This window comes from Corvus cornix, chromosome 5, assembly GCF_000738735.6.
Source record: "Corvus cornix cornix isolate S_Up_H32 chromosome 5, ASM73873v5, whole genome shotgun sequence".
NCBI classification, from domain to species: Eukaryota; Metazoa; Chordata; class Aves; order Passeriformes; family Corvidae; genus Corvus; species Corvus cornix.
Genome location: NC_046335.1, coordinates 57,605,434 through 57,618,012, shown reverse-complemented (window position 1 = coordinate 57,618,012; position 12,579 = coordinate 57,605,434). Strand labels below are relative to the sequence as shown.

Genomic DNA, 12,579 nt, shown 5'->3' with positions numbered 1-12,579 from the left:
ACAGCTCACACAGAAGATGAACACAACACTAAAAAGGACTTAGCTTTAGTCAACACCAAACAACAGTTTCACAGAAGTACATCTACCTTGGAAACACAAACACCTACTATTGCTAAGCAACTTTCAAACCCCAGATTACAAAACTAATTTAATCTAAGAGGGTTTAATATTTCCACTATAAAAGCTCACGCCATGCAAATTAAGACAGGACACCAAACTAGCTTTCACACTGAACTAGGTGACACTGGATTTATTTCAGCAACACATTTTCATAATATATTCTTTTGAATTTACTATTTCCTCTCATGATCTGACTTTAAGAAAGGACAGAGGTTTTAATATATTGCTAAAAAATCCAAACGAGATTTATCATACTTGCACAACAATCCTTAAAAAATAAATACAAACTTACCCTGATTTTGCACTACCACATCAAATGGTAAACAAAAGGAAAATAAAATCATAAAGGACAAATATAAAACTAGGATTAAACTGAACTCAAAGGCATACAAAGACAAATAATGTGTACTGTAATTTAATTCTGTAACTATAAATAGGTTTTTGTTAGCAGACACTGAACACTGCCCTCAGCCTGTTTGTGCACATGCAAGCAGAAATCAGAAAGATAAACGAGCAAATAGGGATTAGAGACAGCTATAAATAGAAGGAGCTGTCGTTGTTCCAAGCATTCAGGTAGCTGGAATTCTTTTTGCTGAATACAAGGTTTTGCAAACAAAGTCAGTTGGAATTTGTTTTAACCCAGCCTCCTCCAAAATCAAAGTGAAAAGTAATTCAGAGCAGCTTTACTACTACTACTTTTTGATAATGAGCATCTCAAGAAGGCAGCAAGGGATCTTTGACCCCTTGTGATAATACTGCTTCCCATGTTCAGAATACCCCTCAGGATTCTGAGACAGCTGCATGAAAGCATCTTACTGGGATTTTTCAAATGATAGATTTAGATTGTATTAATTTCATTGAGTGGTAGAGAATACAAGGCTCCAGGGAAACCTTAGAGCCCCTTCCAGTACCTAAAGGGGCTCTAGAAGAGAAGGAGAGGGGGGTTTGAAGAGCTAGGGAAGGCAATTCCAAACGAAAAGTTTTCATCTGTTTAATATAGACAGCTGCCTTTTAAGCAACCTACAACATGCAGCCATAAATTATACTTTAAGTAATACCAGTACATTTTTGAAAAGCAGAATGTTTACAAGAAAAGTCATGATTTATCTGCAACTGCACTTTTTGCATTTCTTAAAGCAAGACAGTATGGATTGTTTTACTTGAGAATGAAACTTGTGGCTGGTATTGAGAAATACCTATATTGCTCAAAGAACAGACCTTAACACTATTTAGATATGACCAGACTAAAACTATTTATTCAACCAAGATGTGGTATGACTTTAAAGCACTGTAGAAAAGGGAAAATACCAGATCATAATAATGTATGATTGCCTTCAGTGTAGCAGTCTGAAGAAAAACAGCTGAGCCTTCTGTTATCCAAACAAACCCACATTCCATTCCAACTTTTCAAACCAACACACTGCTGGTTTTCATTAGCAGCCACCAGGCATTATTCTTATTAGTTAATAGAACTTAGGTACTGCAAGAAATCTCTCTCAAAGGGAAAATTAGCACCCTTTCTTTCCAATATTTACTGTCTGTCTTCAGAAGGCAAGGAAAGTCTGATCTTCATCAGTTTTTTGACAGCTGAACAGAACAGAAGCAGCAGAAGTTTAAGGCTCAGCATTGGGGGAAAAAATGCAAGGAATGCCTGATCCTACTTATATAAATATGAGTGTTTCCTGTACTGCCATATAAGCATCAAGTCAGGATTTCTACCAGTAACAGTATCTGTTTTTCCCCTATGATTAGTCTTTGCTTCATCTGTTCCAAGTCTGGGAACAACAAAGCATGCGAACAGACACTCAAAAGGTTGAGCAGTAAACTGAAGATTTTCTGGCACAGAGTGATAAAATTCTCTGGACTAGGAAAAGGTAATTGCATACAAGGTGCCATAAAAAAGGAACAGTCACGATTTAAAAATGGAAGAAATCAAGGCTATATGGTGCAAAGAGAAAGATTTCAGCAGACAATCTTAAACAGAAGTGAAAAAATTAGTGAAGAGAGAAGCTGTCAGCAGCTGCAACACAAAGGGACAGAGAAAGGAGCCAGCAAGTTCATGTACAGGGATGTCTGCACACAGCATCTCATGCTTCCCTTCTGTCAATTCCTTCACACTCTGGGCAAAGAACAGCCAAGAGCAACTTTGGGAAATCTCCCATTTGAATCAAAGGTATTTATAATTTATTATATTTAATCCCTCCCAAAGCAGGTATTAAGTATAATAAATTTGGGGGAGATTTGGTAAGAGTCCACTCCTATCTCTGAATTTCTTTATTACAGCAGTCCAATAGTAAGTTTTCAGCTGAAATTCCTTTCAAACTTACCATGACCCATGCTGCTATTAATGTTCTGGAAAAATAGTAACAAAAAATAAATCTACAGAGACTTATTAACCATAGCACCATATTAGGCAAAAAATACCCCAAAACCAAACTAAAAAATAAAAACCACAGCATTTTTAAACAAAGCAATACATGATTAACACAGGATTCCAAATATCTGGTAACTTACTTTTTCTGCATTTTCCTGTTTTTCTCTGCCTGACCTCCAAGTTTGCTGAGACCTAATGCATCCTGAGAGGAACCATCTGCTTCTCCCATGCCACCTACAAAAAAACCCCCCAAACTCAAGTCAGTCTTAACTTAATCCTTTGTAATATTACTGATCAGGAATGTGTAAAACCAAACCTCCAAGCCCATATCTCTCACTGTGTAAGAAAAAGCAAACCAACCTTGTCCCAGAGCTTCCTTGCTTGTTTGTCCAGGTCGTCCCTTTTCCTTCTTGCCAAACAGGCGGCCAATAGAGGATTTGATCCCCTTCTTTTTGGGGGCTTTGTGAAGGGAATCTTGGCTGCTGTTACTGCTACTAGGATTACTTGTTTGCCCATCTTGTGAACCTGTTGAACTGTACCAAAAAAAACATCATAAAGGAGCCCATGTACAACAAATTCACCAGAGATAAGTTCAGGGTTCTGTATGAGTTACTCAAAGTTCAGTGACTCACTAATGACATTTAATTTCAGCTTTTATGAGTTATGAAAAGAAATGTTGATGGCACAAGTTCCTGACTGAAAGGGACAGACAAAGATTGAAATACTTGAGTGGAATCCATCTCAGATACTTAGGAACTTTGAAAAGAGTATCTGTCAATCCAAGTGATGGCGATTTTGCAAGTTATATCTCAATTTACAGCTAAGTTACAACTTAAAGAGTTGAAAGTTACACTTTTTATTTCCCAGACATGAAGCACACTTAACAGAGACTCAGAGTACCAAAAGACTTCCCATGATGCCATTTCTAAGCATTAGCAAAACCTACATTCTTAATGTTTATGTAACAGAGTCACCCATTTAGGTGTCCACACTCCTGGCTTTTGAGAAACGCTTCAAGACCCAGACTAAAGCCCTACAGGCTGAACAGCTCTGCAGTTTGGGGGTTTTACTCTGATGCTGTGGAACACTGAGCTCCTGGTAGGTCTGAGTGATTCCCAGCTACTCACTTCCTAATGTCCCTGATATCTTCATGGCTCACTGTATGCAGAGCTCCTTTCTGGACTCTGTCCAGACGCAAAGACCGAGGTGAGGAAGGTGGCGATGTCTCACATTTGATGGTGGTTTTGTCGTCTCGTACCTCTTCTCTGGAAGACGGAGACTAATGGAAAAGGAAGGAAAATTTCAGGGGCAATGCTGAAACATGAAGGCAATACCAACTCTAAAAAAAACAGTGAAAGAAAGAATCTTATTTCAGCATTAAAGGATTACTCTTGCCCTTACCATTCTGCTGTTGCCTATTTTTTGCTTGATTTCTTTCTGAATTTCTTGTTACCTTCAGTGACAAACTATTAAATTCAATCTTAGCTACTGACACAAGAAAGTAGCACTTATCTTTTATTCATTTATAGGGCTAAGAACTAAAGTAATGCCTTCAGCACCATAAAATGAATATACCTGTCACCAGTTTAAGCAAGTGCAAAGACAGCAATAAGAGACCCGTGAAAAGAGTTATTAGCAAGATCACTGACTCCGTGAAGTCAGTTTCTACACACCTTTGGCTACAAAAGTTTGAGAAACAGAAAGAATAACTTATTTGTGTGTGCACTGACAGCTTTTAAAATGAAGCACTGATGCATGAAGACTGCAAAGCAGTGGTTGAAACAGAAAGCAGCACCACACTCCTCCACACCAGCAAAAACAGGCAAACAAACATGAAAACCCACAAAATAAAACCCATACTTAGGTTAAAATGATAAACCATAATCTTGTTTTATTACAGAGCTACCCTGTAAATGCTTTACGTTCCTGTTATCCACTAATGAGTTTGGAGACAGGGAGGGAGATGAAGGGGCACACCACGAAATAAACTAAAGATTTTTACCTTTCTACGGTGTTTCCTTAAATCACTAGGCTGACAGATGCATGCAAAGAAAAGAAATTTGGAAAAGCTGTATTTATTGTAAACTGTACCACAGACCAAGACAACTAGTACAGACAAAACATCTCAGGGAGAATATAAACAACAATTACAACAATGGCACGGAGAGATACTGGGTATGAAGTACTCCTTAAATCACAGATTACTTAAACGTATCCCTGAAGTGAGGAAAAGGAAGCAAAAAATAAACACTTACAATTGGTTATCTACCAAAGTACCAGAGATGTTTGAGTGTATTGGGACCGTAGGCAAATTAGCACAAAATACGTGCAGCAAAAAAACCCCAAAGAAGTGCTGTGGGGTGCAAGGTGTTGCTTTGAAAAGGCAAGGACCTGCCTTGGACCTCCAGGTCAGCCACAGCAGCCTTAATAAATCAGCTGCACTTGTCCCTCCTCACAACCTTGGCATTCCTGCAGCTGTTTCCTACACTGCACAAAAAGCAGCCCATACTTTAATAATGTGAAACAGTGCCAACAATAGCTCATTTCTATACAGTCACAGGATTCTGTTCTTTTTACAACTTTCAAGTGCTGGAATGTTTGAGCAGGAATTCACCACCACTTTTATTTTATCCTCCATCTACTGTACCTCACTCCCCAGGGAGTGCTCACCTCTGCCAGTGCACAGAGCAAGGGCAGCAACCCTGAGTTACACAAACAGCTTATTCACACTGGTGCTGACAAAAGCCAAATTTAGATAATTTGTTTAATAGCTCTCATCATTTAAAAAGGCTGCAACCAAAAATAAAGTCAGTCCCCTCTGAAGTGGGACAAGGGGGAGGGATGTTGTTTCCCTCCCACAAAGGACAACTTTTAATTGTTTTTGATTCAGAATACATGTAAATTTCGCAGCATTAATATGGAAAGTTTTGTTCAATCTGACTGTAGAGTACCACATTAACAAATCATAAGTTCACTGAATGATAGAAGGGACCTTTAAAGACGATCTAGTTCCTCATCAAGTTCTTGACAAAGCACTGCAAACTTGTTTTACCCTCACTGGATCTTTCATCCATTAAATCTGATGAGCATAAAAATGAAAATGTTCACCACATGGAATGAACTGCCCACAAGGACTGCTCAAGAGAGGCTTCACCATTTATCATGCTGATGCTTTTTAATCATGAGGGGCTTTCAACTGACTGAGCTGCATAACCACTGGCATTAAGCAAATTTTGCCTACATGATCAAAAACTAATGCAACTCTCTATTAAAATACTGGAAGACACAGCAGAACTCAGTCCAATAATTCATGATAGCTCTTCCAAAAGTTTCAAGAAAGCCCTTGATCTGTAATTCTTGATTTCAAGCTTTCACAAGTCAGTTGCCAGGTACAAAACCCATCAAATACAACTGCAAACACTAGACCAAGTGACTTTGATGCACAATTATGATCTAAAGTGAACTTCATTACAGTTCACTTTTCTTCGGTTGCACTGGATTTCAGACAAGACACGTTCTCCTGATCTAGTTTTGGGGAAAAGAGCTACTTAAATTTGTAAACGGTTTTCTGCATGAGAAGTGTTTAGCTTAACTAATGATTGTGAAATGTTAGAAGATAAAGCACTCCACATTCTGAATTTTGATAGCTTTTCTTAGAAGACGACTGCTTGACCCTGGATATATGGCTAGAGCTAGTACAGTGATTTTTTTTCTAATTCAAAAAAGGCAAAATTACTCCCTTTTATGAAAAAAAGAGACTTTTTGGTATATGTACACATCAATTTTAGAAAGCCAGCAAAATTACTTAGCTGAAATACTTGGTTTTAACTGTTCATTTTGTTTAACATGTCTTTAAAAACAAGAAAGGGCAAAATTTGTATCTTGTTTTTACAGATATGTTTACATGCATAAAGCAGCTCCTAGAAGGATTTATCTTCCTAAGAATTCATAAGAATATCAAAAGAAGGAAAACATCTTTTTCTACTCACTGAACGCCTAAGACTAAACTTCTTTATCACCTACAAGGTCTAACAGATATTTCTTTCACCTATCAGGCTTTAACAGCCTAAACCAAGACACTGGCACTCATTAATATTCAAACAGCAGTGATACCATCTCAATCTTCAAGATTAACATGCAAATCATTTTTTAGCTGAGTGTTTAGTGGAAAATAATAAAAATAAAGTTTAAAGCAGAGGAAGAAAGTGGTTGAAAAGAAAACATTCTTTCTTCTAGAAAGAGGAGTCTGAAGGAAGACTGTAACAACAGAAGGAATAAATACTCAGGCACGAGATGCTGACCAAATAATAGACTTGAGCTCTGAACATTTTTCCTAATCATTATGTATCTTACACTTTTTATAGAAGTTGAAAGGAAGCAGTAGAAAAACCTAGAGGAAGGAAAAATACAGCTGAGTAAGCAGGAGAGGAAGGGGCAATGAACCAACCCGTTTCCTAGAGCAAAGGAAGGCTCTCCTGAGGAACGTGCAGGCCGTGGATACCCACCAGTGTCATGATGCCCAGCCTGTCCACCTCCCGTGCCGGGCTGTGCGGGACGCGCCGCGGCGTGGAGCGGCCACTGCCGGGCGGGGAGGAGCCGGCCAGGGCCCCGCCGGCGTACGAGGGAGGGATGGAGCTCATGGAGCGGAACCGGCCGTGCGCGTCCAGGCTGCCGCTGCCCACCCTGCTCTCGATCTCCTCGGCGCGCTGCTCCGTGTTCTCCTTCTCCTCCTGGATCAGTCTGGGGGAAAGAGAGTCTCAGAGGAACGTGACATTCCAACAAGGGCCATACAAACAGAATGGGGCTTTGAAAGAAGCAGCACTTAGCAGAAAAACATGGAGAAATTACCATCTTCCGAGTCATTTTTATCGAAAGCTCCACAGCAGACAGGCCGTACCTGATCTCTTTGTTGATTGCATCCAATTGTTCCTGCAGCATTATGGCCAAAGTCTGAGCATCAGCCTGACCACTTGGTGACAGCAGATCAACTGAGCTGAAAATGGTCTCCCTGTCGTCCTCCACATCAGACACATCCACATCACTCTCAAATGCTTGTGCCACGTTTGCCAACACACTGGCTTGCTGGGCCCGCTCCCAATCCTGCTCGTTCAGGGTCTGAACCTACAAGAATCCATAAAAAAATAAATCCAAGCTCAAATGGGAAAAACATGACATCTCTACTGCTTATCAAGATGTTTAAAATAATTTATGTAAGTCTACTTACATGCTGAATGCATCCATCAAGACAGCAATGTTTAGAGAAATGTAAAAAAAAAAAGCTATAATGTCGGAAACTTTTAAATTTCATTTAACTGGAAGATGCAAAACAGGCTCATTGAGCCAATTATACCATCACATATTTTGGCTATACACGCTTTTAATTACAGAAGAATTTTGCTATCAATTCCATGGGAACTACGGAATCAGTTTTATGTAATGAGTGCTTATGTGTCCTGAAAGGAAATTGGAAATGCTTGCAGAACAGTAATATGTTTGAGTACAGACACAAAAGTAGAACTGTTTCAAATTGTATTTTACAGGCTTATCAAAATTTAAAAGCAAAAACAAAAATTAAAAAAAACCCCAAAACTGGAGTTCAGAACCGCAGTCTTGCAACTATTTGCAAACAATTAAAAACACCAGCAGCTGGTCATGAGTTGGTAACACTGGACCTATAAAATCCAGGAGTTTATTGCCAGGTACTCCCAATTCTCAAACCTCCTTTCACCTGATTAGCCTCATGCATTGAGCAAATCTGTTCTGCTGTCACAGTGCTGTCTGTATTTTCCTTCCTTACCTTTGAGGGCTCGTCTCTGAGAGCAGCCAAACGGCCCTTCTGGGGCCGCCTCAGCACGGAGGAGGTGCCGTAGGACTCTGTGTGACTGTCCCCCACAGAGGAGGATGCCACAGGGAACCTGAAATCTGGTCTGCTGGAACACAAAACCAACATTTCATCCTTACAAAGGGAGAAGGAAACCAAAAATAAGTCCCCCAAAGGATTCCTCTTGTCCCACCACTGCCAATTGTTTTTAAGTATGTTTTTTAAGCAGTATAAAAATTGCTTTATATGCTCTATAAAAATGAATTTTGTAAATATTCGCAAAAATATTTGCACTTATAATAGACAAAATTGTCTTCAGCATAGTGACTTTAAAGAAAATAGGAAAAAACCCAAACTACTACTGGTACCTATGATGAAGTGATGTGGCTCTGAGTCTCACTTGGTCATTTTCAGCCCTTAATGCATCAACATTTAAAACAAGCTGATCCTGGAAAAAAAAACAGAAAAAATGTATAATAGGCTTTTTAAAAAAATTAGTGTTAAATACAAATTCATAAACTAACCTTTAGGTTTTTTATCTCATTTCTCTTGCAACTTGGAAATAAAAGATTTTAAGATATACCCTTCAACTATTTAAACATTAGTTTTGCTACACACCATACAGCACTGTCACAAAAGGGCATCCCAGAATCATTTTGCTGCCTCTCTACCCTGACTCTAGTAATGACAATATGTATTTTAAAAACAGCTATGAAATAAAGTTCACTTGCTACTAAGGTTACTATAATTAAGTGGTGATATTAAGAAACAAGAAGATTTGTTCAAGCTCTCTGCACAAAAGGATCTAGCAGCACTTACTTTTAACTGGAACATTTTTACAGGCTCTAGAAACCCTGAATTGCGCAGAGAGATCCAATGAATGAGAAAACAACGAAAGTCTAAATAAAATAAAAAGTGGCTGATGATGAACATCTGTAAGGAGGGACCTTGTCATTTCCAGGACAAGCAGAACACCAGGCAGCTGCTATTGCTAAGGAGCAGCCAAGTCTAATAAATATTTCTCCCTCTGCTCCCCAGTTCTTAAAACTTAAAAAAAAAAATGTTAGCAGTTGCACAAGCATTTCAAGATATTCAATGCTTTGAGAAAACCTCATGGAAAAATGCCCAACATTAAAAGTATTTCTCGTTTGGTTTTGCTGTTCAAGGTCATGTGTACAACAGTATAAAAATTCTACACAATCTCCACACTTTGGCTAACTGCCAACATATCCAGGCACTTCACAGATTCAAAAGTGTGTTAAGCCTTGGACTAAAAGGTTATGTATTAGCTATAAAATCTTCCTAAAACTGTGGCACACAATACCATAAAATAACCAGTAACAGCTCCTTTCTCTTAAACAGAGCAGGAAATGTTAAGTTTTATGGGGAATTAAAATCTGATCCTGCTATGTAGCAAAGCAGCAATTAAGTTCCAAGATAATATTTCAGAAATGCAGAGTGTACCTTTTCATGCTGAAGTTCTTCTATTTGTTTTTTTGCATTTTCAATTTCTCGAAGAAGTGAATTCTGAAACAAAAGGCATCACAAATTAAGTCACTCATAAGCTGCTTTACACTTTTCAATCATAACCATGACGAGTATCAAAAAAAATTCAGTCAACACTACACAAATGCATCTTAAAATTACAGATCCTTGACTGCTTCCATCATTTCACTTTGGTTATAGTTGAAGGCTTATCCTTCCAGGTGTACAGCACTCTAAATAATGGATTTGGTAATAGTACTGGTTCCATAAATCTTTAATAGCAATAGCAGCCTTTTAAGGCTCCATTTGACAAAGTCTAACTAGTAAAAAAAAAAGGAATAATTACGGAATAATTCAAAGTCATTCAAAAAAGACCATATGATCAGAACAAAGTCTTAAAATTTTACCTGCACGTTTCTTCCCAACTTAGCATAAAAGAATGAGCTGGAAGCCTCAACAAGAACACTTTTCTAGAAGCTGTGAACTACAGCAAATGACAAGTAGATTTTCCTCATTATTCACAAATGTAGTTATGGTTTGGAAGATAAGAGGGAGACAGGGTCAACCCTAAGGCATCACCCATTATTCAAGCATTAGGCACGAATGCAAGAGGAAGCAAACGTTCAGCAAGAGTCTGGGAACATCACTGAGGTTCCAAAGCATTTTATTGCCATGACTTTAAAATCAAAGACACTCAGCTTTTCCTGAAACATTTCCCCAGATGGTCATTTCACCCTCTAGTAAAAGAAACCAAGTATTTTTTTAATCCAAGACCAAGCAATTCAAAGTCAGCATCAAGCAAAGTGCCACTTTAGAAGACACTTTGAAGTTAGGGATCTAACTTCAAGGTGTGCATGGAAGAAGAATCCATAAGGACCTAGATCCAAAAGTAGAAGGGAAGAAAAGGAGTAAAAAAGTGTGTCAAAAGAGATGACCTGAGTGCAGGGGAAAGCTCCAAGATGTGCACTGACAATGCAGGAACAGCCCAGTCACACTCATATAACGAGTCTCAAAACGATCTACCTGGGAAGAACTGCAGGAATCCCACAATGACTCAGGGGAACTGGAACAGCCAAAAGCAGTGGGAAACAAAGGAAACTGAACTGGAAAGATCAAAGTTCCAGCACTTCAGGCTTCCTGTATTACACTGGATGAGCCTTTTTATGCAATCTGCACCAGTCGAGTGCAAATTTTTACCCAAAAAAGGATACAGCTTCTTAAAAGCTGCCTTCTCAACACTGCAGTGCAGTGCCCAGGGACAACCTCAAAAAATGACTTTTAAGAGCATATTTTCCAAATCCACACTAAAAAAAGGGTCTTAACAGAAACTACTTATAAATAAGGTGTTTGTGTTTATTTGCTGAAGTTACAGACACACTGCAAAATATGCACAAATCATTCAGAATTACACATGCAGTACTGGAATGTGACTTGTTACCTTATCTTCCAGGGCAGCCATCCTCTCCTTGAGATGAAGCTGGAGCCTTTCATTGGATTCAGACAGGAGCTTATCAACAGTTTCTGACAAACGTTTATTATGCTCTTCATTCATCTTCTCTCTCTGTCTAGCCTGAGATACAAAAAAGCTGCTGAAAAAACCCCAAATTTGCAGTATCTCCAGCAACTTCCAGGTTATGAAGGCAGCAAGCTCTCTTTAATCCAAATGCATTTTCTTTAACAGCAATATTTTTCCAAAGAGGAACACTGCATGTGCCTCCAGAGCTCTGTAAAGGGAGTCTGAGGGACACTTCAGTCTTTAATAAGTGATCCAAGATAAGAAGTTTAAAAATCTAAGCCTACATTAAAAAAATCTTAGAAAGGCACAATTCAGAATGGATTCCATCATTTATAACCCACGAAACAATTTGTCCATAGTCATTTAATTCAGCAAGGTTTTTCAAACTTTCATTGGAGACTTCCAGCACATTTTCCTTGAGATTTAAGGTTAGCCACAGTACAGTGACTCAAATCTCACAGCTATCAGCCAGCCTAAACTCTGGCTTTATTTTAAAGCCGAGAAATAAAACCAGCTTTGCTGAAGAGGATTAGGTTCTTTCTTTCAGCTTTTTATCTTTGTCAAAATTATGTGCAGTACCCTTTGCAGTTCTTGATTCTTCTCTTCAAGCTGTGCCTCCATCTGTCTCAGTCGCTCCTCGATATTGCCGTGTCTCTCCTCAGCCTGTCAAGTTGAGAGCAAAATTAGAATTTGGGTGGGTTTTTTTAGGTTTCAAAAGTACAGAAACACTGGGGCACAGGAATATTTCGAACATGCTTTTGCACAACTGCCATTTATGGTAAAGGACAAAGCAGAACAGATGTTTTTCTGTCACCAAAAGGACCTTGCAAGAGTTCAGATGGGAAGTAGCAAAATGATGACACCTCTCACCTCTAAGTACCATGAATCAACTCCTACTTGCAAACGAGCTTGCAACAGCAAAGTTCATTCATACCCCCAAGAAATAAAACTAAAAAACAAATAAAAGTAAAAACTAAGTGCATTTGCAGCTTCTCCTCACTAGCCTGGACGATGGGACCCTCTGTTAGTAATCATGGCAAAGCAGAAAGCAGCAAGCAGAGACAAGGACTAATACACAAATTCTACCTTCCTAAGCTTGGTGGCAAGTTCCAAAACTTTAGCATCTTTAGCAGCAGAGCTCCCAGGAGACAAAAGGTCAGACTACAGAGCCAGTTAGGGACAGGAAAGATAACAGGGAAAGAAATGAAACTAAGGCTTTGAAAGAAAACATGCACACACACTTGAAAAGGCTCATTTGTAGTT

The 12,579-nt window shown here is 38.8% G+C and overlaps 1 protein-coding gene across 9 annotated transcripts in view; it reads right to left on the bottom strand.

The window, feature by feature from the left end:
* PPFIA1 (PTPRF interacting protein alpha 1) overlaps positions 1-12,579 on the bottom strand; it is a 53,712-nt gene that overhangs the window by 15,265 nt on the left and 25,868 nt on the right. For 3 of the 9 annotated variants that reach the window (XM_010412547.4, XM_019293722.3, XM_019293723.3), the window contains exons 10-21: positions 11,896-11,979; positions 11,239-11,370; positions 9,780-9,842; positions 8,684-8,763; positions 8,292-8,424; positions 7,719-7,721; positions 7,392-7,615; positions 7,000-7,234; positions 4,497-4,526; positions 3,622-3,773; positions 2,855-3,027; positions 2,635-2,728 (exon numbers count right to left, since the gene is read on the bottom strand). In XM_010412547.4, the coding sequence (XP_010410849.2) occupies positions 2,635-2,728; positions 2,855-3,027; positions 3,622-3,773; positions 4,497-4,526; positions 7,000-7,234; positions 7,392-7,615; positions 7,719-7,721; positions 8,292-8,424; positions 8,684-8,763; positions 9,780-9,842; positions 11,239-11,370; positions 11,896-11,979 (1,403 nt within the window). Of the gene's footprint in view, positions 1-2,634; positions 2,729-2,854; positions 3,028-3,621; positions 3,774-4,496; positions 4,527-6,999; positions 7,235-7,391; positions 7,616-7,718; positions 7,722-8,291; positions 8,425-8,683; positions 8,764-9,779; positions 9,843-11,238; positions 11,371-11,895; positions 11,980-12,402; positions 12,478-12,579 lie in introns of all 9 variants that reach the window. The other 6 variants (XM_010412548.4, XM_010412552.4, XM_010412542.4 and 3 more) reach the window with 5 other exon arrangements.